The sequence below is a fragment of the Oryx dammah genome, unplaced genomic scaffold (genome assembly GCF_014754425.2).
Source record: "Oryx dammah isolate SB20612 unplaced genomic scaffold, SCBI_Odam_1.1 HiC_scaffold_29, whole genome shotgun sequence".
Taxonomy (NCBI): domain Eukaryota; kingdom Metazoa; phylum Chordata; class Mammalia; order Artiodactyla; family Bovidae; genus Oryx; species Oryx dammah.
The window spans coordinates 74267312-74294484 of NW_024070213.1; the positions used below are offsets into that span (position 1 = coordinate 74267312).

Genomic DNA, 27173 nt, shown 5'->3' on the forward strand with positions numbered 1-27173 from the left:
AGATCCAGCCAACTTAGTGCTTCTATTCTGCTTCTCAGTTTAGTTCCTCTCTACTACATTTTGAGGTCACCTCTTTTTTTTTTCTTTTGCAGTGGGGGAAGTCAGGCCAATAGAATTAGTGTATGCTAGCTTATGTTATATATATATATATATATATATATATGTATGTGTGTATATATATATATTTTCTGATTAGTGCTTATGAATTCAAAGCAAATAAAAAATGTCTTAGTTACCTGTTTTAGATCTGTGTTCAAAAAGGCTTAAGAAACCTTGCTTTTGGTTCATATGTATTGCGTGTATTTTTCTCGATGAAATCTCAACTTTTGCTTCTCCTTTGTTAATATATCTGGTATGATAGTTGAGAAAGAAGGTGGTCAGTTAAAATGGGTGTAAACCCTTTGTATATTTGCTTGAAAAAAGCTGAAAATTATATGTACCAAATATTTGAACAAGTTTTATATGTAATGTAGAGTGAAGTGTGATTTTGTTTTTAAATTAGTTTTTAAAATTTCTCTTTACTGAGTTGACTTCAATATATATGGTATACCCAGTAATTTTAACATATTTTGGCCTAGTGTTGATAAAAAGTAGATTTCTAGGTTCCTTTGACTCTTACTTACTCTCTTCCCAGGGGTAATGTGAATGTCTTACCCTTTCATATCCATCCATTCTTATATTCATTAGTGTCAGAACTCTCTCCAAATACACCCTTTCTATACCTCTCCATCATTCTACCATGCCACTGCATGCTGAGCCTCCGTCGTCTGTCACACCTGGTTCCCTGTTTCCACTCTTGTCCCCTGTTGTCCATTCCTTACAGCTTAGCTGCAGTCATATTAAATGTATACTTACAGAAAATATGCCAAATTATGTCACTCTTAAACTGCCCCTCAAATCCTCTTCTTTTTTTTTTTTTTTTTTTTAAAAGCTGTGCTGTGTGGCTTGTAAGATTTTAGTTCCCCGACCAGGGACTGAACCTGGGTTTTAAATCCAATCCACATGAGTAGTCAATGGGAGCTAATTATAACAATGATAGTTCCTAGTATTATAGTTGATAAAATAATGATAAAGATGATTGAGTTTATTATTTCGGGAAGGACATGAACAAACATTTTCAGGGTACAGGCCTGATAGCTTAATTAGGTGACCTTACTACTTCCTGTTAAAGTCTGAGCAAAAGTTACTCAGATAAATACGAACTAAAGTCTGAAGACAACTTCTGCTTTGTTGTATGTTTTTAGGCTATAAATCTCTTTAGGTGTAAAATATAGAAAAATATCTTTAAAGGAACTATTAATTTGTTCAATTCAGTTCAGTTGCTGAGTCGGGTCCGACTCTTTGCGACCCCATGAATCGCAGCATGCCAGGCCTCCATGTCCATCACCAACTACCATAGTTTGCTTAAACTCATGTCCATTGAGTTGGTGATGCCATCCAGCCATCTCATCCTCTGTCGTCCCCTTCTCCTCCTGCCCCCAATTCCTCCCAACATCAGAGCCTTTTCCAATGAGTCAGCTCTTCACATAACATGGCCAAAGTATTGGAGTTTCAGCTTCAGCATCAGTCCTTCCAATGAACACCCAGGACTGATCTCCTTTAGGGTGGACTGGTTGGATCTCCTTGCAGTCCAAGGGACCCTCAAGAGTCTTCTCCAACACCACAGTTGAAAAGCATCCATTCTTCAGCGCTCAGCTTTCTTCACAGTCCAACTCTCACATCCATACATGACTACTAGAAAAATCATAGCCTTGACTAGACGGACCTTAGTCAGCAAAGTAATGTCAAAAAAGATCAAATTCAGAAAATTTAATGTTCAAATGTCAAAAAAGATCAAATTCAGAAAATTTAACATTCATTTAATAGTCAGTTCAGTTCAGTCACTCAGTAGTGTCTGACACTTTGAGACCCCATGAACCGCAGCATGCTAGGCCTCCCTGTCCATCACCAACTCCCAAAGTCCATCCAAACTCATGTCCATTGAGGTAGTGATGCCATCCAACCATCTCATCCTTTGTCATCCCCTTCTCCCGCCTTCAATCTTGCCCAACATCAGGGTCTTTTCCAATGAGTCAGTTCTTTGCATCAGATGGCCAAAGGATTGGAGTTTCAGCTTCAGCATCAGTCCTTCCAATGAACACCCAGGACTGATCCCCTTTAGGATGGACTGGTTGGATTTCCTTGCAGTCCAAGGGACTCTCAAGAGTCTTCTCCAACACCACAGTTCAAAAGCATCAATTCTTTGGTGCTCAGCTTTCTTTATAGTCTAACTCTCACATCCATACATGACCACTGGAAAAACCATAGCCTTGACTAGACGGACCTTTGTTGACAAAATAATGTCTCTGCTTTTCAATATGCTGTCTAGGTTGGTAATAACTTTCCTTCCAAGGAGTAAGTGTCTTTTAATTTCAAGGCTGCAGTCACCATCCACAGTGATTTTGGAGCCCCCCAAAATAAAGTCTGACACTGTTTCCACTGTTTCCCCATCTATTTGCCATGAAGTGATGGACCAGATGCCATGATCTTCGTTTTCTGAATGTTGAGCTTTAAGCCAACTTTTTCACTCTCCTCTTTCACTTTCATCAAGAGGCTTTTTAGTTCCTCTTCACTCTCTGCCATAAGGGTGGTATCATCTGCATATCTGAGGTTATTGATGTTTCTCTCAGCAATCTTGATTCCAGTTTGTGCCTCTTCCAGCCCAGCGTTTCTCATGATGTACTCTGCATATAAGCTAAATAAGCAGGGTGACAATATATAGCCTTGACGTACTCCTTTTCCTATTTGGAACCAGTCTGTTGTTCCATGTCCAGTTCTAACTGTTGCTTCCTGACCTGCATAGAGGTTTCTCAAGAGGCAGGTCAGGTGGTCTGGTACTCCCATCTCTTTCAGAATTTTCCACTGTTTCTTGTGATCCACATGGTCAAAGGCTTTGGCATAGTCAGTAAAGCAGAAATAGATGTTTTTCTGGAACTGTCTTGCTTTTTTGATAATCCAGTGGATATTGGCAATTTGATCTCTGGTTTCTCTGCCTTTTCTAAAACAAACTTGAACATCTGGAAGTTCATGGTTCACATATTACTGAAGCCTGGCTTGGAGAATTTTGAGCATTACTTTACTAGTGTGTGAGATGAGTGCAATTGTGTGGTAGTTTGAGCATTCTTTGGCATTACCTTTCTTTGGGATTGGAATGAAAACTGACCTTTTCCAGTCCTGTGGCCACTGCCGAGTTTTCCAAATTTGCTGGCATATTGAGTGCAGCACTTTCACAGCATCATCTTTCAGGATTTGAAATAGCTCCACTGGAATTCCATCACCTCCACTAGCTTTGTTCGTAGTGATGCTTTCTAAAGCCTACTTGACTTTACATTCCAGAATGTCTGGCTCTAGGTGAGTGATCACACCATCGTGATTATCTGGGTCGTAAAGATCTTTTTTGTATAGTTCTTCTGTGTATTCTTGCCACCTCTTCTTAATATCTTCTGCTTCTGTTAGGTCCACACCATTTCTGTCCTTTATCGAGCCCATCTTTGCGTCAAATGTTCCCTTGGGATCTCTGATTTTCTTAAGAGATCTCTAGTCTTTCCCATTCTGTTCTTTTCTTCTATTTCTTTGCATTGATTGCTGAGGAAGGCTTCCTTAATCTCTCCTTGTTATTCTTTGGAACTCTGTATTCAAATGCTTCTATCTTTCCTTTCTGCTTCTCTTTTTTTCACAGCTATTTGTTTAAGCCCTCCCCAGACAGCCATTTTGCTTTTTTTGCATTTCTTTTCCATGGGGATGATCTTGATCCCTGTCTCCTGTACAGTGTCATGAACCTCCGTCCATAGTTCATCAGGCACACTGTGTACCAGATCTAGTCCCTTAAATCTATTTCTCACTTCCACTGTATAATCATAAGGGATTTGATTTAGGTCATATCTGAATGGTCTAGTGGTTTTCCCCACTTTCTTCAATTTAATTCTAAATTTGCCAATAAGGAGTTCATGATCTGATACAGAAAAGTAGACAATCTGATCACACAGACCACAGCCTTGTTTAACTCAGTGAAACTAAGCCATGCCATGTGGGGCCCCCCAAGATGGGTGGGTCATGGTGGAGAGGTCTGACAGAATGTGGTCCACTGGAGAAGGTAATGGCAAACCACTTTCGTATTCTTGCCTTGAGAACCCCATGAACAGTATGAAAAGGCAAAATGATAGGATACCAAAAGAGGAACTCCCCAGGTCGGTAAGTGCCCAATATGCTACTGGAGATAAGTGAAGTAACTCCAGAAAGAATGAAGGGATGGAGCCAAAGCAAAAACAATACCCAGTTGTGCATGTGACTGGTGATAGAAGCAAGGTCCGATGCTGTAAAAAGCAATATTGCATAGGAACCTGGAATGTTCGTTCCATGAATCAAGGCAAATTGGAAGTGGTCAAACAGGAGATGGCAAGAGTGAATGTCGACATTCTAGGAATCAACGAACTAAAATGGACTGGAATGGGTGAATTTAACTCAGATGACCATTGTATCTACTGCTGCGGGCAGGAATCCCTCAGAAGAAATGGAGTAGCCATCATGTCAACAAGAGAGTCCGCAATGCAGTACTTGGATGCATTCAAAAACAGCAGAATGATCTCTGTTCGTTTCCAAGGCAAACCATTGAATATCACAGTAATCCAATCCTGTGCCCCAACCAGTAACACTGAAGAAACTGAAGTTGAATGGTTTAATGAAGACCTACAAGACCTTTTAGAACTAACACCCAAAAATGATGTCCTTTTCATTATAGGGGACTGGAATGCAAAAGTAGAAACTCAAGAAACACCTGGGGTTACAGGCAAATTTGGCCTTGGAGTACGGAATGAAGCAGGGCAAAGGTTAACAGAGTTTTGCCAAGAGAACGCACTGGTCATAGCAAACACCCTCTTCCAACAACACAAGAGAAGACTCTACACATGGACATCACCAGATGGTCAACACCGAAATCAGATTGATTATATTCTTTGCAGCCTAAAATGGAGACATTCTATACAGTCAGCAAAAACAAGACTGGGAGCTGACTGTGGCTCAGCTCGTGAACTCCTTATTGCCAAATTTAGACTTAAATTGAAGAAAGTAGGGAACCACTAGACCATTCAGGTATGACCTAAATCAAATCCCTTATGATTATACAGTGGACGTGAGAAATGGATTTACGGGACTAGATCTGATAGAGTGCCTGATTAATTTGTTAGAACATATTTAATCTTCTTTGGGCAACCCTAACCCTAACCCCAGATGCCCTCAAGCTGAGTGTCATGGCCACTAGCTGTGGAATCCACTTAATTTCTTTCCTGACTCCGTATCTAGCACTGCATTGTTCGTTGCTGTAGCCGTTGGTAACCATGGCTCCTGAGCCCTTGAAATACAGCCAGTCCAACTTCAGATGTGCTTGTAGATTGGTGACGGTCCTGAAGCTCTGTAACTCTGACTGTAATTTTAGGGGCTAGAATCCCATACACCTGTCCACCAACTGTCTAAGTAGTCCCTGAAAGGAAAAAGATATTTTTTTTAATAAGTTTTGTTTCAGCAAAGTGACAGTGGAAAAAAACACTTTATAGTCTGCAAATTAAGGCTCTTTACACATGAGATTTAAAAGGTTTGTTGTAAAAAAAACTTAAAGATACATTTAATTCCCTTTAAATCATAATTGCTACTGAGTTCTAATTCTAGAAAAGGAAAAACACAGGAAAATGGCATGGAACTTATAGAATTCAAAAAAATTTCAGGACAGTACCAGGATATCTCTCCTCAATTTTACATACATGAGTTAATTCAAATGGAGCAAAGTGAACTCTTCTTTTGACAATTCTGATATAACATTTATCATAAAAACCAACTAATAGACTCTTAGAATTCTGAAATTAATTGTACAGAATGAAAAACTTCTTTCTACAATAGACTGGTTCCAAATTGTAAAAGGAGTATGTCAAGGCTGTATATTGTCACCCTGCTTATTTAACTTATATGTAGAGTACATCATGTGAAATGCCAGGGTGAATGAAGCACAAGCTGGAATCATGATTGCTGGGAGAGATATCAATAACCTCAGATAGGCAGGTGACACCACCCTTATGGCAGAAAGCGAAGAGGAACTAGAGCCTCTTGATGAAAGTGAAAGTAGAGAGTGAAAAAGCTGGTTTAAAACTCAACATTCGAAAAACAGATCATGGCATCAAGTCCCGCCACTTCATGGCAGCTAGATGGGGAAACAGTGGAAATAGCGAAAGACTTCATTTTCTTGGGCTCCAAATTCACTGCAGACAGTGACTGCAGCCAAGAAATTAAAAGTTGCTTACTTCTTGGAAGAAAAGCTGTGACCAACCTAGACAGCATATTAAAAAGCAGAGACATTACTTTACCAACAAAGGTCCATCTAGTCAAGGCTATGGTGTTTCTAGTAGTCACGTATGGATGTGAGAGTTGGACCATAAACATGGCTGAGTGCTGAAGAATTGATGCTTTTTAACTGTGGTGTTGGAGAAGACACTTGAGAGTCCCTTGAACTACAAGGAGATCAAATCAGTCAATCCTAAAGGAGATCAATCTTGAATATTCATTGGAAGGACTGATGCTGAAGCTGAAGCTCCGTTACTTTGGCCACCTGATGCGAAGATCTGACTCACTGGAAAAGACCCTGATGCTGGGAAAGATTGAAGGCGGGAGGAGAAGGGATGACAAAGGATGAGATGGTTGGATGGCGTCACCTAGTTGATGGACGTGAGTTTGAGCAAGATCCAGGAGTTGGTGATGGCATGCTGCAGTCCATGGGGTTGCAGAGTCGGACTGACTGAGCGACTGAACTGAACCTAACCTGAATATTGTGCAAAGAGATTTTACTTTTTGAAAGCAAAACTAAACATATAAAATGCCTAGACAGAGGAAGACAAAAATGTTTCTCTGCCATCAATACCAAATTTGCCCAGACTCCCTGGGTGTTTGCCTGAGGGAGAGAAAACACAAATATGTAGCATCTCAGTTTCATACAGATTTAACATGGAACTTGAGATATTAAGTGATTATTAAATGGCTTGGGTGATTTCAACAGACTTGCATATCACATGTGGCCTTTAAAGCCTGCAGTCTTATCAGTTTATCATATCTACTGGTAAATGGTAGTAACTACAGTCTTTATTTTGAAATGAGAAGAAATTGTTCATTCATAGAGTGGCAAAAGAATACACTTATTCATAATGTACCAGATGGATGTCAAATTTGATGAATTTTCCCCCAATTTTTTTGTGAAAGCATGTAGTTACTATATGTTCTCAAATCTTTATAAATCTCTCCTGTCATGACATTTCAGTTGACTTTGAATTACAAAGTGTACTACTAGGGATAGACATATTGACCTGAAGTAAATAACCTGTCAGTTTTGGAAGTTTCATAGAGGTCATGTTGAGGGGAAAAAGTTAGCAGAAATTTAGCAGTTACCATGATGAGTGCTCAAAATTCCTAGTGTTGGATGTGATAAAGACTTAAAACACAAGAGTAAGCAGGTTATTTAGTGAAGATCATAAATTTACACCAGGATGATGAATGAAAAGTTTATCTTACTGTTAACATGAATGAAAGCTTGTGACTTGAGATAAAATTTCCAGTATGCTATTCATGGGCTCAAAAAGTGCTTTATCGCAATAAACTTAGTTTATTAGTGAAGATGATATCCTTTGGAAAACAGCTAGTTTAGAAAGTAGATATAGTGATGTCAGAGACACTCCTGGATATAAGAATCCTCATGCTGAATAATAATAATTCATATTGAATAATAGTGAAGATGCATGTGAAGATTTTGAGTAGTTAAACCCAAACATGTTTTAAAAAATCTTTGTATGGAAAATATTTTGGGTTGCCAGTTTTCAAGAATAGTGATGTTTTTTCTTTCAAAGGAATTGGAATCTTTGCATACAACAGAGTTTAAGTTTCTCCTCTTACTTTCAGGACCTGCAAATAAACATTTACTGCTACATTGCTGCGAGTTTTTCACCTGTCCCCTTAATCCTTAGTTGACCTGTTTCTTTATCTTAGCAGTACTCCCTTCATTTTATGTTTTTTACATAGGAGTAAGGTAAAGCTTGACATTTTCCAAAATATTATTCTTGATAAAAGTAATATTTTTGTTTAGGTGACAAACAGCATGTTTGGTGCTTCAAGAAAGAAGTTTGTAGAGGGGGTCGACAGTGACTACCATGACGAAAACATGTACTACAGCCAGTCTTCTATGTTTCCACATCGGTCAGAAAAAGATGTAAGTTAACCGGTTAAGCTGTATTTACATAGTGTATGTCTGTTTCTTTCTGATTCCTCGAAAGCAGTATATGAACTGCAGAGTACCATCTTTGGTTGAGTGACTCTGTTTTAGGCACGGTGGTAGGCCCTTAGGATACCAAAATGATGAACTTTATAACATTCTAATTGGAAACAAAATGTTGTATGATTCTCAAGTTGGGGTATGGTAATACTGTGCTAGGAAGTATTCAAGACATGAGGTAAATGTGATATTACTTCTAGATCATTGATTTTTAAAATTTATGAAATAAGTTTTCCTATTAAAATAGTACTTTTATAAAGATCAGAAAGCTGATTTGTACAGATTTAAAGCTTTCATGGCAGGCTTCAGTGAAACTTCCTTTGCTTTGTACTATTCTGGTTATAATCCTAGACCTCAGATAGGAAGATACCTCTTCTCTGTTAGCTGTAGGGATGCTGCAGTAGAAAAATATTGAAGAACTGTATTCACAACATGGAAGATTGTATATTAAAGAAGTATGAATTAAATGCTTTGGAAGGTTATTAGTTCAGTAATCTCATTTGTAATGAAAGGATTTAGAACACAGCCAGACCATAATTAGCAAGCTGATAAAGTATTTTAAAATAAATTCCATTGTTATTTTCAAATTCTGGTAAGCTGTTTTAAATTATACACTGTATACTGTAGTCAAACCAGTTGCATTCTTGTATTTTGTACTTGCCAAACTTTTTCCTCCCCTTTCAGACTTTTATAAACTTGTTATTCCTAATTTCTCTATCTGTATAGCAATTTACTCTAGGTATCAACCTAATGAGATTCTTGCTGATGTTTTAAAACACTTACAAAATTTTAAGATATACAACAAATGCCCTCATTTTTCATTAAAGTTAATCATTAGTAAATTACTTCCTTTATCTTTTAGAATTTTACAAATAGGTTATTCAAGGTTTAAGCTAGAATTTTCATGGGGTTTGGTTTTGATTTTCTATTTTGATGTATTCCTTTTTAGTTGACAGTTGTGTCATTTTGGCAACTAACTATTAAATGCATTATTGCTGCTGCTGCTAAGTCGCTTCAGTCGTGTCCGACTCTGTGCGACCCCATAGACGGCAGCCCACCAGGCTCCCCCGTCCCTGGGATTCTCCAGGCAAGAACACTGGAGTGGGTTGCCATTTCCTTCTCCAATGCATGAAAGTGAATGAAAAGTGAAAGTGAAGTCCCTCAGTCGTGTCCGACTCTTAGAGACCCCATGGACTGCAGCCTATCAGGCTCCTCCGTCCATGGCATTTTCCAGGCAAGAGTACTGGAGTTAGGACTCTTCAAATTCAGTGTTTGGTGGTTTTCTTTGTGCAGTTGAGTAGCTCACAGAATAGTGTCATCTGATTAATTTTCTGTTATTTTGCTGCCTTTCTAACTATTTGCTATTTGATGTAAATTATAATTGAATTTTTTTAACATAAATTTCTAAGGTTAAGTTTTGATATTACAGTTAATAATTTGGGCTGTCTTTCTGGTAGCATCATTGCAGAAACTTATCTATGTGGTGTGTTACTATGATTGTACAGTACAAGTTAAGATTGATGTAAAAATGGTGGTGCACTATTGCTTATTGATGAAAAGCATTCATTCTGATCAGGAAGATAAGCTGTCTAACTGAAATTCTTAAAGCATTTTCAGAGAATGAATGACAGAGATATCTGTCTTCTAAGGAACAGAAATACTGTATGTCAGAATTTTTTAGGCAGAATTATTATATAAATGCATATACATATGCTGGTTACTACTCCAGATTAGTTGTTTGTCGCGGAAATATCAGAATGATTTGCTTCAAAAAAACTGCTTTTAAAAATTAGTGAAGAAGGTAGTAAGACATAGGGATTAAGAATTTGGGCTCTAACACAGTGCAGATATGGGTTTGGACCTTGGCTTTGCCTATTAGCAAAAGCTTCTTCAAGCCTCAGTTTTCTCATCTGAAAATGGAAATAATAATACTGTAGGCTACTTATGAATTTCTGCTATTGCTGAATCTTCTTTCATTAGAAAATAGTACAGAGATACTGCACAAATTTTAGAAAATATGCATGGAGCAGGGAGAGGAAAAATTACCTGTAATGGTGCAAGTTGGGAGTAATTTACTGCTAAACTTTTTGATTTTATAATTCAAATATTTTTATTTAAAAATATATTTAGTTGAATCTCTGAGCCATATTGACAGTTTTTTCACTAGAAAGGTTGTACCAATTGTTACTGTCATCAGCGCCCTTAAGAATACCACCTATTACCTTTAAATTTTTGCCAGTAGACAAAAGAAACTTATTGTTGTAATGTAATGTGCATTAAAATATTGCTAAATTTACACACACACCAGTGATATTTTTTTTCTGTTTAATTGGCCATTTTTATTTCTTCCTTTGTGGATTACTGCTTTTATGCCAATTTCTGTTTCTCTGTTGAAATGCTAGGTCTTATTTATTTGTTAGTGTTTCCAATATATTAAGATTATAACCTGTTATTTGTCACAAATTTTGTTTTTTCAATTTTTTGCTTTCAGGCTGTTTTTTTTTAAATATAAGAATATTTATCATTTTTATTGCATTTGACTCATACATTTTATGTGACTTTATGGTTTTAATGATTTCTGTATTTGAAGTCATACCTCCGGAAGACTTGTCCCAACTACTTTCTTTTAGCCCTTTTGTGCTTAATTCTTCATATATTACTTCATTAGAAATATATTTTGGATAGAGGTATGAATTTGTGGTGCCAGATTACCCTTCTTGCTGCCCATACCCACTAAGGCTATCTGGTATTCAGTTGTCTGAAAACATTTTTTTATAGTTTAGGTCACAGATTAGAAGACTTTTCTATAAAGAGCCAGATAGTAAATATTTTAGGGTTTGTGGGCCTGCTGCTGCTGCTGCTAAGTCGCTTCAGTTGTGTCCAACTCTGTGCAACCCCATAGACGATAGCCCACCAGGCTCTTCCGTCCCTGGAATTCTCCAAGCAAGAACACTGGAGTGGGTTGCCATTTTCTTCTCCAGTGCATACATGCATGCATGCTAAGTCGCTTCAGTCGTGCCCGACTCTCTGCGACCCCATGGACAGCACCCCACCAGGCTCCTCTGTCCATGGGATTCTCCAGGCAAGAATACTGGAGTGGATTGCCGGTTCCTTCTAGAGGCTAAATAAAGGATAATATGTAGGTATTTATATAACCATTTAAAACGTGGAAAACCATTCTTAATTTATGCATCCTACAAATATAAGCACTGTACTGGATTTGGCCTGCATTCAGTAAATTGCCCACCCCTGAGTTAGACTATTTAGGCTAATTGGAATTCTCCCTTAATATATACTAAGATCTGATGTGTTCAGTCTTCTCCTAAACTCTTGTTCTGTTTATCATACTGATTTTGTGGAAGAACTACAACATAGTTGAATTGCTGTAGCTTTATAGGCAATTTTCACATCTGTATATAAGATCTTTCACATCCTTCACAAAAATGTTTTTGACTGTTGCACATTTATACTGGTATTTACCTTATTTCAGAAGTGTGTGTTTCTTTTATTTCTGTTCTTTATGCCCTTTAGTAAGTAGGGTTTTATGGTAGCCATTTTCATTTTTCTAATTGCTTTTTACTGATGTATAGAATAGTTGGTATGTATATATATTTATTTTATAACCAGCTACCTGACAAAACTCTTTTATTTTTTGATTGAGACTATGGACTCTGAAAATTCTACTATATTATGAATTTATATCTGAGTCACATGGTTTATTAGCTGTGTCCTTAGGCAAGTTACTCAGTCTCTGTGTATCTGAGTTTTCTCATCTATAATGCATGACTCATGGGTGGTTTTAAGGACTGAATGAATAGCTATATGCAAAACTTAAAGAGGAGCAAATAGTAAATATTAAATGTGGATGCTAATATGAATAATTATGACAATCCATTTAATTTTTTTTTGATTTTTTTCAGTAGTTGTGGATATCATCTGCAGATAATGGTTATTTTGTGCTTTTAAGGCTTTTGAAGAGAAAAAATTTTGACATAATAACTGGGACATTTTTGCAATTTTTTTTCCTCCCTGGTGAGAAAATAATTTTAAATTGTAATTTATGATAAAACTGGCCAGTAGTTGAGTGAATCTTCAACTATCCAAAAAAATCTCGGAAGCAAAAAGACCTCCAAATCCTAACTGATTCCTATCTTCCCTGACTGTAGAGCGTGTAACTTGTGTCTTCATCACATGCATGATGGTAGAAGTATTTGGGAAACTGTTCTTTGTAAGATTGTACACTGATTAAATTGCTAAATATTTCTTTAGAACTACTTCATATTTTCCAAGATTTTTTATTTCAAGAGATGCCTGTACGTGTATGTGTCCTTTTATAGAATGCTGAGTTTCCTGGTTTTAAGGTATAAAAGTAATTTTATAAATATTGCAGACACATTATTTAAATGTTTTCACAAGATTAAGTAAATCATAGGCAGATGTGAGCTTGATTTTTCCCTTTCCCTTTTTTGAATCTTAGTGCTGCCATTTATTAGGTCTGAGACTTTGGGAAGTTCTGGCGGGGGAACTTACAGAAAATGAAAAAATATTCATATAACATAATAGACAACTCTTTGGGGACAATATAATCTAAGCAATGTAGGGTTTTCTTTAAAAATATATCTGTAATAAATTGCTCACATTTTCTAATCTAAGTCTTTGTTGCACTCATTTGATAACTTAAGCATTTTAGAAGCACAAACTTGTGGGAACCCCTTTTTCCTTGTTTTAATAAAAAGACATACAAAATGTAGCACCTGTCTGTCCTTACTTTTAAAAAAGTAACTCTTAAAACCTATTAGAGTAAGCTACTTCCCATTTTGACAAATAGCAACCATTATGAACTTCTACCTTTCATACTTGTGTTAGCCTATAGTAATTATGGCAACTAAGATTTCTCTCGGGCCAATTAATAATCGATAGTTTATTAAAATCTAGTCTAAAATAAGGATACTATCACCATTATTGTTGTCATATTCATAATTAGTATTTCATTACATATGGAGTCATGCTGGCTGACTCTCCAGCTCTTTGAATTTGTTTCTGTCTCAGGAGCTTGCACTTTGCACATAGTTTTTTCTCACTCCATCCATGTACCTGCTGAAATATTTCATGTGAGAAGCCTCTCTGATCACTCTTTTCGTAAGTAGTCTTGTATATAATATCAGTACTACTCTTGCTGTACCTTCTAACTTCTTTCTTGCATTTTAACAGTTATAACACCAATCTCTACCTGATGTATATATTTATTATTTGTTACCCTGTCTACTGCAGTAGAATTTAACAAAGGCAAGGACCTTGCCTCTCTAGTTTACTGCTGTGTTCTTAGAACTTACAATAAGGTGTAGGAGATAGTTAGAGAAAGGGAAGGAAATGAGTTGATATTGAAAATAACAAAGTTAACATTATTTGCAGATGATACGATTGTTTACCTAAAAATCTTTCAAAATAACCTTTAAAACTTTTAATAGAAAATTTGAATGTGTATAAATATGTCAAAATTTTATATGACAGCAGTAACCTAATAGAGTTAAATGTAAATAAATCAGACTCTAAAGAAATTAGAATTAAATATCAAATCATTTGAAGGGAATGTTCTAAAATCTCAATTTCATTGGCATTTAAATAATCTTCAGACTGTATTTTAAAGATAAAGTTCTATTTATAAAAGGGAGTTAAAATGATACACTTAAAAGGTGTAATAAATTTTGATATATCTGCAAAAATAATTGCAATATGTTTATTCATTAATAACAATCATAAAAATCCATAGTCAGAAAATACCATTTCATCCTATCATAGTGGTAGAGAGGGTCTTTTGTTGTTTTTTGACTTTTTTCTTTGTTTAAAGCTTTTAAGTGGAAGAGTAGTCATTGCCTGAAAGGGAACATTGAAGTAACTTGCTGTGGAAGCATAATTAATACAAACTTTGTAGAAAACGGTTTAGCGGTGCATATTAAGAGCCTTTATCATGCCTTTCTATAAATTTGTGCTTTGACTCTGATCTAAAATTTAGACAATAAAAGATGTTCATTGCCATACTCTATTTAGTAAAGATTTTGTGTTAAATGTTCGATTGGAATGTATTACATTGACTATTTTAGCATATATTATACTTTTAAAAAATGTTATTCTTGAAAACTTGATGTTTTAATCAAAATTGCTTGAAATGCCTGGTAAACTCATAATTTGTTATTGCCTTGTGATTATAAACTACCAAGGCCCTATGACTTAATGCTTGTTTTTCTGCCTGCACCCTCCTTCATTCTGTTCTTCTTTTTGTCTTTTTAATATATTATTTTCTCATAGTCTTTCTTTTTGTTTCCTAGATTTCATTGTGACTTCAGTGCTTTCTTATTTTTTTAACCATACTGTTTTTAATTTTAAAATATTTTTCAGATTGTATCTAGATTTAAAGCTTTCTTTACCTTTGTTTCTTTTTCTGTTTGTGTATATTATATAGTCAGAGTCATATATCTTTGCTGTTTTCGTCCCAGAAAAAAATGACAGTGCTTGGAATTACATTGTCATTGTACCTTTAAATTTATTGTACAATGGATTTTTAAGGAACACTTAAAAGTTTATTTCACTTTTAAATTGCTTTTGTGGTCATGGAGTTTTTATTTAATAAAACTTTGTTGTATTTTGAAGTCATTTGTTATGGAGAAAATTATTTCTTAACCAAATTGATTTTAATGTTTCTTAAAATAGGTTTTGTGACTGAAGGTACATTTACTGGAGGGAATATTTGTGAGAGGTGGTCACTGTTGGGAAGCATGAGGGGGACAGAATAATTAACACTTCTTTGCTGTTACAGATTGCTGGAGCAGTTTTGCCTATTATTAGGCAAAGGAGCCAGATTTGCCTACTATAAAGCTTTCAAATACACATTTTGTAAAACAAAATAATTTTAGACTCTTTGGTCATGATTTTCAGAATTATTTCTAGTAACAGTGGAAATGACTTAAAAGCACAGTTTCTTACTTGATTTCCTTGGCTTTCTGTATATTAAGCAAAAAGATAAAGGAGCTCTTTGTTGAGTGAGGGAAATGACTTGAATTACATTACTATTTCCTGTGGTTGTTCCTGGTTTTTAGTGTTGTTTTTTGACTGAAATGTGTGTTGTAAACTGAGAAATGAAGAAAAATATAATTGTTATGATAGTTTTAGACTGGGAACACAGTAACCTACTTACTGGTTGATTGTGTGACATTTTACCTAGAATTAGTTTGATAAACTTTTTTTCTTAAGCAAAAATGAATATAAAACTAGGGTATTAGTGATTGTACAGTGGCAAAAAATCTGCCTGCTAATGCAGGAGGCACAGGTTCAATTCCTGGGTCAGAAAGATCCCCTGGAGTAGGAAATGGCAACCCACTCCAGTATTCTTGCCTGAGAAATCCCACAGACAGAGGAGCCTGGCAGGCTTCAGTCTGTGAGGTCACAAGAGTCGGACTCAACTTAGCAACTAAACAACAACAAAGTATGTCTCTTGATCTAAAGTTCTGTATTTTTCTAAGACATTTATCTGTATATAGTCAACTTTCAACATTTAAAAAAATTATGTAAATTTTCTGTTGTCTGCTAGTTATAGTTATTTTTGTGCCAGTGTACATTTCTTGAACATTTTTCTGTTCTTACAAATACCATTTCTACCCCATATTCCTTCATTGTGTGTTAAATGTATTTTAAAGTCTGTTTTTACCACTAATATATTTCATGAAGCATGCTTTCAGAGTTTAAAAATACATACCACTTGGGCTTCCCTGGTGTCTCGGACGGTAAGGAACCTGCTTGCAGTGAGGGAGATCTGGGTTTGATCCCTGGATTGGGAAGATCCCCTGGAGGAGGGAATGGCTGCCCACTCCAGTATTCTTGCCTAGAGAATTCCATGGATAGAGGAGTCTGGTGGGCCACAGCCCATTGGATCGTAAAGAGTCAGACACAACCAAGCGACTAACACAGACCAATAGGATTGATTTCATAAGAAATCATATATTTGCATTTTTGACACATTTTGAAGTCATTTGAATATATGTTTAGCTGATCAATGCTTATTTTACTTGGATGCTTTCATATTTCTGTAAAGCAGCATTTACTAACCTTCCACATGTACTCATACATAGGGAAAATTATAATATTTAATGTGTCACACGGGTAGTTGGGTCACCCTACTGCTCTTTGACTCAAGTATTTTTGGCCCAGGGATCCATTCTTCCTTTACCTTCATGGTGTCTCCTCTGCATTCTCTCTCATTGCTGAGAGGATTGATACCTGTAACTCACTTGTAAATGTATAACCTTTGTGAGAAAGTAGATAAAATGTCTGTTCTTTGGAGTTATGTACACAGTAAGCATATACATTTCTGGGAAAAGTAAAATTTCAGTGGTCCATTCTAGAATATTTACATTATGTATCATTCTAATTCATGGGTTCATGTTGGCCAGCATCTTATATGTGAAGCCTGAAGAAACTATTCTCTTTTACTTTTGTTCATAGATTATAATGATATAGAAAATCATGATTATTAAGGCCTTCTGTCACCAACTAAAGCTTCATTATACATTTTTTGGATCTTTTTCTTGCAAGTTGGAAATGAACTTTTAATGTGCTTAAAATATTTGTGGTTATGTGGTAATAGTAATTGTACCTAACAAAAGAACTTGGTCAGGCATAAAATGCATATTCTTTTAGTTTAATTGTTTATATTGTTTACCCTTCAGATTTCAGAAGGAATATTTATAAGGTTTGATGCTTCTTTAGAAAATGTGTTGCTGTATTTAAATATAGTGTTTAGTGTGAACTTAGCTATACCCCAGAAGAGTCTGCTGTGTGTCATTAGTTTAAAACTACTGTGTATAAAAACTTTCCTGAATTTCAGAATAATTAAAACAGTTCAGAATTTCAGCATGAAGATAGCAGGAAATGTATATTGTATAAGACTCTACTGTTAAAATATTTCTCCTCCTGGCTTTCTTAATGTTGTCAATGTCGACCCAGTTTGTCACAGGAAACCAGAATGGCCTCTGATAGTTCCCTGTCTAATGAGTCTCCATCCACCTCCTTTCCCCTTTACCTCAACCATTTCAGTAGGACTCCCTTTTAGTCCCGCTTCTGTTCTAACTTAGTATCTTACCATTTCCATCCAGTTATGCTCTTGGAATTATCTTCCCAAAGCACACAGTTTGATCATGTCACTTCCCGGCTTAAAATTATTTTTTCTGGGATATCTCTGGTAGGCCAGTGGTTAAGATTCCGGGCTTCCAAAGCAGGGAGCCTGCATTTGATCCTTGCTCAAGGAGGTAGAATCCTACATGCCACGCGATGTGGCTCCCAAAGAAAGTGTTAAAAATTATTTTTTCTCTTTATTGCCATAGTTAGTAGCCATCTTTGCATAGCATTTAAGAACACCATTTACCTCTGGCCCTATCATACTCTTTATTTCCCATTCTTCTATGCTCCAGTGTGCATAGGGTTGGCCTTACCTCCTTTTCCTAATTACTCTATTGTTCAGTCACTGTTGTTTCTTGTATTTTGTTTTCTAATTATGTCACCTCGCTGCATATTCTTTTCCTGGAAGACCCCTCATCTGTACCCACATGAGATGTTAACACTGTACAAAGTATTCTACCCTTTTTTAGAAATAACTTTCCTCCAGTGATGCTTTATACTTCCTTTAGAGCGTTTACCACACGGTGCCTTGGAACATAATTAGTTGTATTAATATAATTCATTCTGTTCTTCCACTAGATTATAACCCTTTTGATGACATGACTCATATGTTATTTAATTAAGGTGTTTTGATGGTTGCTTAATATAAGACAGGGAATACACAAACATACACTTAAGCATACACATTTTCATTTACTCAGTTTAAGCATCCAGCTTTTTTATAGCACTGCTACATGCAGTGCTAGTCTCTATGAGGAAATAAAAAAATGACATGTTCCATGAATATAACATGCCTTCAAAGAATTTTATTCTGGGCGGGGTGGGAGATAATGCAGTAGATTGAAGGGCATTGTGTACAAATGCCATGCATGTACATACAGCGTACATTGTATACCAGGTGTAAATATTTTTGTAAGTATTTTGGGTTTGTCCTTTGGTGTGGTACCATGTCTCCGTGTATGTGGTTGTGTGTGTATGTCTGTTAGATTTTTCTACCCACTTAATACACATCAATTATTTCTATATAAAAATCAGTAGCTATTATAAAATACAAAGCTTTCTATTTAGATAATTTCTTTTCCAATAAATAAAATAATAAATTGAATTTAAAACTTAGCTTAATATATTATTTAAGAATCAAGTAATTTTAAATTTATAAAAAAAATTTATAGAGACTGACTTGAGGTACTGTCTTCATGTATTTATTATCCTAGTTAGCTTTTGTTTTTTTTTTTTAAGTAAAGTAATGATGCTGTTATGGTTTTATGTAGAGTAATTTGGAGAAAAAGCACTTTATAGTGATCAAGAATTGTGTTTCATTTGCATAGTTGGATGTCATCCAGTGTGATATGCTCTAATTAATGTGGAATTCACTATGCAATGTTTATGGTTTTCTGAAGATTGAGAAGAAATGTGGATTTGACTCACATACTATGATATGTTGTATGTAAAGTGTCAATGCAATGTTCTGTGTACTTTCTTTATGCTCTAATATAATTAATTTGTTTCTAGATGCTGGCATCACCATCTACATCAGGTCAGCTGTCTCAGTTTGGGGCAAGTTTATACGGGCAACAAAGTAAGAATTTTGTATTTATTCTGGGATACTTTATTTAAAGAAAAAAGTAACTATCAAATAAAGAATAATGCTGCCCTTGTGGGTTTATTCTAGGATTTAAAAGGAAGGATATTTAATTTTCAGTTTTCCTTATTTTACTTAGTTAGCAAAACCTCATTATTTCAGACCTTTCTAACTCAAAATTATTTGGATATAGGGTAGATTAAAATTTACTTCTGCCTCTTTCATATCTGTATGTTCCTTTGCAGTAGTTTTGGAGAAGATTTGCTAAACAAATTAAAAGTAGACATCCTCTGTGTTTTCAATTAGAGGAAGTTAAAGGATTTTTGATTGGCCAGTTAAGTGGGTTGTTTTGCTTATGTTTTTTGGCCTTATTATTAATGTAAGCCCATACCTAGCAGTTTGTGAAATGCTCTCTTTGTTTAGCAAATACTTCTTTACTGTAGCTCACTCTGGGTATATATAATCTCTGTTTTTGACTCATAGTTCAATGCTTTTTCCATATACAAGATTTTATTTCTTATTTTGTGTTGTAATAATTTTTATAGCGCTTAGCACAGTGCCTAGCGCATAGTAAGCGCTCAATAAATGTTAACTATTATTATGACATAAAATTTTTATAAAACTAAATTAAAAATTGTCACCAATTTTTCAAATTAATTTTCCAAACTTATCTATTAATAAGGTATTATCATCTCTCTTAATGTCAGAGACTACTGATTTCTCATCTCTTTAGTGGGAGGGAACTGTTAAAAGGGGTATAAATTCCTATGAAAAATTACAGAAAATAGAGTAACTGAAGCAGATAATATGATGACCAAGTAATTTAACCAACTTCAAATAAAACTCAGATATTTCATTTTGAACTCTTTCCCAATAAAAGGCAAATTTTGATAGATATCAGAGTAGTTTGTCATACCACTTTACCCTTCAATTTTATATTGAAATTCAGCAGGGGGAAATGATGTATTTTGTTAGAAAAATACATTATAATTTCCATCTTATTTTTTTTCTCTCCATCTTTTGTTTCATAGCCCTATTTTTGTTGATACAGAATTAGTAAGGAAAATTATTAAATCACTTACTGGTATTAACAGTTTTCCTCTAGTTAAGTAGAAAACATTTTTAAAGCCTTTTATTACACAAAAAAGATGTTGCTTATTTATCAGCAAATATTCATTCTCATTATTAAGGGAATATTATTAGCTAGCTGTTTTGTTTTGTTTGGACTGTTTTTGTTTGAAATCTACTACTTTCACTTTTCTGGTAACCCTTACATTGGAAATATCTAGTTATTTTAAAGCTTCCCTTTATTTCTATAGAATCACTACAAAGAACTTAAGTTGTTTTCCTTTTAAAGCCCACAGTTTATCACAGCAGAAAGTAGATAATGGAAAGGAAAAAGTTAAATTTGAGAAGCCAAGGTTATTTAATGAAGGAAGAGCGTCAGTTATTTTACAGCGTTATCAGCTGTATGGACTTTGAAAATGTGACCTAATTTTTTTAACCAGCAAATGTGAAATTGTAATTGAGCTAAATAAGAGCCTGGACTAGGTTTGGAATATAGTTATTTCATTGGTATGATAAACGTTTATTGACCTCTTAATTTGTGTACATGATTGTGCTGATAGTTTTACAAAGATTAATAAATGTGGAAAGTTATTTTCATTAGGAAAGATTTTAAGGTACTTATTAATTTAAAAAGAAGTCATATATGACAAATATTTCCTGTTGGAGTTTAAAATAATAAACTGGCTATATTACTGTAGCAATGAAGAACCAGCGTTTTCAATGCATGGCTTATTCTTTTAACTGACATTGTAGGTATTAGCTTATGAAAAAGTGAACCATAGGTTACCTGGAACTGAAATGTGTCAAGTCAGGAAGTAGTTATTTCTTTCTATTGCACAAGCCTGGAAGATACAACTAGTAAAGTAAAATAAAACAGAGCCTGAATTCCTGGGCTGTCTGTTAAGATAGACCTAGCAGGGCCAAAGTAGTTTGAACCTGGTCAGAGAGAACATCAGCTACCGTTTAGGATCACAGCTTCGGTAGTACAAGTAAGTCAGAAAGAGAAAACTTGAGGGACTGACCTTAATAAAGGATGGGGAGATAGAATAAGTAGGTAGGAATAGATTGATGATGCTGTTCTGATGGCAGCTAATTTTAATTGTGCATTGGACTTACAACAAAGTTCTTTGGCCTCCCAAGTGGATTGAGTACTATTAACTCTATTCAGATGGGCCAAGTTCAGTAGGAATTTGAGCCATTAACATGAAGGTCTATTGTCTGTTTTTGTTCTTGGTAATTAGAGAGATTAGAGGTAGAAAAGGTGAAGAAGGTAGAGTGCCCTCTCCAAACCTCAGACTCACTGAGTTTAAACAAGGGAAGGAGTGTTTCCTGGAATGGATCACAGAGCTGCTTAAAGGTGCATTTTGCCAGATTTGGGTGGAAGTGATTGTGTAGTACATAATGATACCCAGAAAACCCTGGACTTGGGGCTAAGTGGGGGTTCTAGTATAGTATAATTGTATACAAATATGTAATTAACTTTTCATCTAAGGGTTTCCGTGACTGCTGTGCATCAAGTGGTAACTGTAGAAGCTGGTGAATGGAACCTTGTATTAAAGTTACATGATGTTCTCTACTAGTGTGTAATATTTTAGGTACATTGTCTAGATTTAAAGACCTCTGGGCTCCCTGAAGCTGTGTACTGGAGTGGAATGAACAGGGAACCAGAAATTAATTTCCCTATTTTAAGGTATTCAGTAACCCTATTAAAGGTTAAGGGACTTGCCTAACTAAGATAGTAAATAGTAGAGCCAAGATTGCCATACTTTACAAGTTTAACTTTTCGAATATGAGTTTCTTTGAAACCTGGGTGCCACATATTACTTACTGAATGTCATGACCTGGAGGGCAATTTACACAGAGTAGAAACTATAAATGTTAAATCCACAGACTCCAAGAGTCCACTGACTAAGGAATTATGATAGCAGTTATTTATTTATTGTGTTATACCATGAGTGAAGAATTATTCCAGGATTGAAGAGTGTGGCATATAACAAAGTTCCTGCTTTCATGGAGCTTTCATTTTAATGAAGGAAGACATAGAATAAGTATGCAAACATTTAGTAAACAAATAATATTCTGGTGATAAGTACTATAAAAATTACCATATTAGTGGATGAGTGGATGGGATTAACAGTTTTCAAGTAGGCAAAGAGTATCTCTGACAAGGTAATACTTGAATGCAAACCAGACTATTGAGAAGTGGAAGTCCTTGGAAAGATCTGGGTAAGAGATTTTTCAGGTACAGATAACAGTGAATGCAAACGTTCTTAATTCATGACAATGTAAGAGTGAACCTCATGTGTTAAAGGATGAATGAGAGGGCCAGAATAATGAACAAAGAAAGTGGAAGGTTAACGGGTAGCAGATGTCAGATCATAGAGTCTTGTGAAGGCTTGATAAAGAATTTGGATTTTATTCTAAGTTTAGTGGGAGGGAATTTAAGATACAGTTTCCTTTTTAAAAGATCACCTTGCTATGTAGAAAATGAACTGAGTGGAAGTGGGCCAAGTGATAAGAAGAAAAGAAAGGGCAGTTACTGCAGCAGTCTAGGCAAGAAAATAGGGTGGCTTGGATTAGTGATGGAGATGTTGAGAGGTGGTTAGATTCGGGATATTTTGGACATACAGCTAATATGATTTGGTGATGTGGAATATGAACGGAAGAGAAGGATCAAGGGTGATCTCTAAAGTTTAAGACCTGCATTACTTTGTGAAAATGTGCCACTAATCTGTTGTGCAAACTTGGGTTGAGGAGGAGTGTAAGGTATCTGTAGGAGATTGACACAGTTTATTCCACAGATAGAGGGTCACCTGCTGTGAAGATCCATACAAATGTTGTTTGGGAATTGTGGCTGGGTTCTAACATAGCAGCTTGTCATAGTTGAGGATGTTAAAGCCAGGTTAACTTCATCCATGCTTCTCTCATATATCTTTAGTGCTCAGAAGCAAGCCCACTCTTCCACCAGGCATATATCTGTTGTCCTCACTTTCACACATCTTGCAGTTTTCTCAGATTGAACTGCTGTGACATTTTTACATCACTGCTCACCCCAACCCAACTCCTAGCACCACTACCAAATGCCTGACTAGGGGCTCTTTCTTTATTCAGTGAGTTAAGGAAGGACAGTGAGTTAAGGAAGCCAGAATGTACAATATTCTCTAGCAAACATTTTCTGATCCCAAATGCATTCTGCTTTCACGTCTTGAGTTAGAGACACTTTCCATATACACCCAAGTACACTGTACGTGTACTGCATGTAAACACCTTGATCATAGCTGTTTGGGTTTTGATTTTTTGATTTAAATAGTCTTTTATCTCTGTAGAACAATAGGAGGGAAAGAATTCTAGGTGGGGAGAAGGATATGAGTAAAAATATGGGGATATATTTTGGGAAGAAGGCTAGAGAAATTATGAAGAAGAGTGTAAGTTGAGTATGTGGTGTCTAGAAACTGGAGTTTTTATTGGGTGAGTAAAATATTAAGTTGATTGGAAAAGTATTGTCAGTTATATCTCAGTAAAGCTGGGAAAAATAAAGACTAGAAGAATTTTTTGGTCTTGACAGAGCACTTTAAAGAGTAAACAGACTGAAATTGGATTTAACTATACAACAGTGTTTCTCAACCCTTACTGCTCCCTCCCCCCAAAAAAAGAACACCCACAGAGTTAAAAAAAATCCCACCGCCTATGAATTGCTGGACCCAGACTAAGTCATGGTTTCTGGGCAGGGACCCAGATGTTAAAGTTTTCCATATGATGCAAAGGTTAGCACCTACTATAGGAAGCAGAAAGTGTGATTGGTTGAAATTAGAGACAAGAAATTGAATCAGTGTATTTATTCTTCATTGTTTGTGATCTTGGGCAAGTCACTTAATGCCTAATGTTAGTTCATCTATAAATTAAGTTGAATGACCTTCATCTGTAATTTAATTGGATACTCTCTGGAGACTTTTCTATCTCTTAAATTCTTTGATTTTAATGAAGGAAATGGCATAGTGAAATAGTATATAGAGAAGATTAACTAGATTAGTGCAGGACAAGTTGGAGGTAAGAGGATATGGGGACAGGTAGGAGGTAAGAAGATGGTTGCTCTTTATGTGTGGGCAGGACAGTGAGTTAAGGAAGCCAGTTGCTTTGGGAATGGAAAGGGGATACTTGAAGACCTCTTGAATCAATTAAGTTTTCTCCCTTCTCTTTAAAGATTTCAGGAGACTCTATTCACGTATGAGTATTCAGGAATTTGGTTGCTGTTACTTTTTCCTTATTACTTATGTCATTAATGCTATTAATTTTTAGCAAAATATTGAATAAAGTGTGACATATCATGCCATAACTGTTTAAGGAATATGCTGTTAACCAGTTTGTGCAATGGAAGTAGTTCATGGAAACATTTCTTAGGTGATATCTTGGATTTCTGAAAAATGATCAATAAAGAATTCATTTTTTGTTTAGCACCCTGCCAAATAATAGAAATCTACTTAGAATATGTTCATTTATTTCTTCTAATACAGTATTATACTTTATTATCTCTGTCAGATTAAAGAAAAATTTGCTTCAGATCTATAACCTTTTAAAATGCTTTTTAACTGGTATTTTTTTTGGTGGGGGAGGAGTTCGTTCTTTTATTTCTTGTCTGTAAAAAAGGGATAAATACCTTCTCTATAATACTTTATAAGGAGATGAAGTAGCATAGTGCTTCACGTAGTTCTTAGGTGCTTGATACATTTTATTTAATTCTGCTGTCCTTCCAGTACACAAGCTTATGTGTACATATTTAACCATTTCTACTTGTAGTTATTTCATGTCAGTTTTTTTTTTTTTTAATGAGCTGGATATCTTATTCCCCTTTCAGCTTATACATCTTCTGGTATAATATTTTGGGCTTCCCTGGTGGCTCAGTTCATAAAGAATCTGCCTGCAATGTGGGAGACCCAGGTTCGATCCCTGGTGGGGAAGATCCCCTGGAGAAGGGAATGGCTACCCACTCCAGTATTCTTGCCTGGAGATTCATGGACAGAGATGATTTTTTTGTGATGTTTCTAATTTTACTAGTAAAAGTAAAATTTCCCCTCCCTTGACCCTACCCCATTGTAATATTAATAGTTTGACTCAAGCAACTCAAATTTAATGACTGTATGTTTTGTTCCTAAAAATAAATCTCTGTTTCTAGTCACTGGTATTAATTCTATGTGTTTTAAAGGAATTCAGTTGAATTTAAAGTAACTCGGTTATTATGTATTCAGGGGTTATTGATCCAGTTTGAAATTGATGCATTCCTCTCTTTTCTTTTGATTTTCTTCCCCTACCCACCTGGCTCAATAAAATGCAGCTCAGACCATTTGAATTTATTAGCTGTTTTCATGAAATCAAAATGTTAAAGGAAAAAATAAAATTAAATGCTAATCTTTGAGTTCTTTATTTCATACTGTCTTCCTCTGCTCTCCTCACTATAGGTTAATTCAAGTGTGCCTATCTAAAATTAATTAAATAAATTATCTTACCCATTCTTGTTTCCTTCTCCAGAAGTTATTTTGAAAATGGTCAGATAATCTGCAGTCTTGACAATATTTCTCAAGTTATATATTTTCATAGTACAGCATAGTATATGAAGGGTTAAAGTAAACTAATCTCTTGAGTCTTTAGAAGAGCTTACTGAAGAGCCAAAAGGGTGCAGTTCTTTTGAACATGTAATGCTTATTTATAATGATGAAGGTATAGAGAGAATGAAATGGGAAGGGAAAGTAAATCTAGAGGAAAAGGAAACTTGACAGATATAGAGAAGATGAGAAAGCAGATGGAGGGGAGAGATAAGATATGTTGGTTTAGAAAAAGTTTAAAGAGAAGTAAACATGTTCAGAAAAAGAAAGCAAGAGAAAAAAATAGAACAGATAAAGGGTGTTACAAGTCAGTAAGTACTCACAAGGGTGCTTATTTACTGTTTAATTGGTTTCCCATAGGGTTCCAGTTAAGAACACCAGGAGCTAAGAAATCTAAATTCTACTTGGTTCTTTGAGTCACCTTGGCGAAGTCAGTTAACTTATCAGAGGCACAGGTTCCTCATCTGTAAAATGTGAACATTGGGTTAGGTGATCTCTAAGGTCCCTTCAGGTTCTAAAATTGTATTTTTCTTTGTGGTCAGTAACTGTGAGAAACACATTCCTGTGGGAAATTTGCAGCTATAGCTGACTTTAGAACAGCATATTTAGGGAAAAGGATGCGAGCTTTTTCTGTCTTGTTCACTGCCATATCCCCAACAGCTCACACAGTGCTTGACACATTAGGCACTCAATAGATGGTTGCTTAGTAAGTGATGTGAAAAGTGTCACGTTGGTGGTTCATTATGGGAGAAGCATCTAGAGGGCCTAGAGGAAAGCTAGTATGCTTGAGAAAAGGCAAAGACTTAATGACTTTTGAAGAAATCTTGTGTGGGCTGGTTTTTAATCTCTTGTTCCTCCTTATTTTATCCTAAATTCAGAGAAGTGGCTGTAGCTAGTGGTATACTCAAGGTCATAAAACTTGTAGTGACTAGGCATGCATATAATGACTAAACCAACATATAATCTAGTTCAGTTCCCTTTATGTATGTGACTTAAAGAATAACAGAATCAAGCTCAGGTCTTCATGGAATATAAGTATATATAGAATGTAGTAGTTATATTAAATTGGATTTGTTGGCTTCATTCAGCTAAGATGCAGTTAGGCTACAAGCTGAGTACTGAAGCTGACAGATTTCCAGCTAAATCTTCGGGATTCACTGGTATCCCAAATTACAAAGTGGTACACTGTTATGCCAGAAGATAAATTTGCAAAGATATTTGAAGGAAAATATTCAGAACATATACAATATATTCCAATTTTTTGGAAGTCATAGTTTCAAAATATTCAGGTCTTTGAAATTCTTGAACCCAAAGTTAGACCAGAAAGAGGGGGAGGGAGTCTGATGCTTTGTGCTAAAATCCTCTTATTCATTAACTTTCATTCTATCTTGCCATTTTTATTTAATCTCCAGTTCAGAAT

At 35.5% G+C, this 27173-nt stretch overlaps 1 protein-coding gene and 1 long non-coding RNA gene across 10 annotated transcripts in view; both read left to right on the forward strand.

The window, feature by feature from the left end:
• CNOT2 (CCR4-NOT transcription complex subunit 2) overlaps positions 1-27173 on the forward strand; it is a 129633-nt gene that overhangs the window by 80043 nt on the left and 22417 nt on the right. For 8 of the 9 annotated variants that reach the window (XM_040233453.1, XM_040233455.1, XM_040233454.1 and 5 more), the window contains 2 exons: positions 8153-8275; positions 19019-19085. In XM_040233453.1, the coding sequence (XP_040089387.1) occupies positions 8153-8275; positions 19019-19085 (190 nt within the window). The remainder of the gene's footprint in view (positions 1-8152; positions 8276-19018; positions 19086-27173) is intronic. The other variant, XM_040233460.1, reaches the window with a different exon arrangement.
• Positions 19784-26018, forward strand: LOC120857745. The gene is made up of 2 exons (XR_005719730.1): positions 19784-23266; positions 23303-26018. It is a non-coding gene; the product is annotated as an uncharacterized LOC120857745 (long non-coding RNA).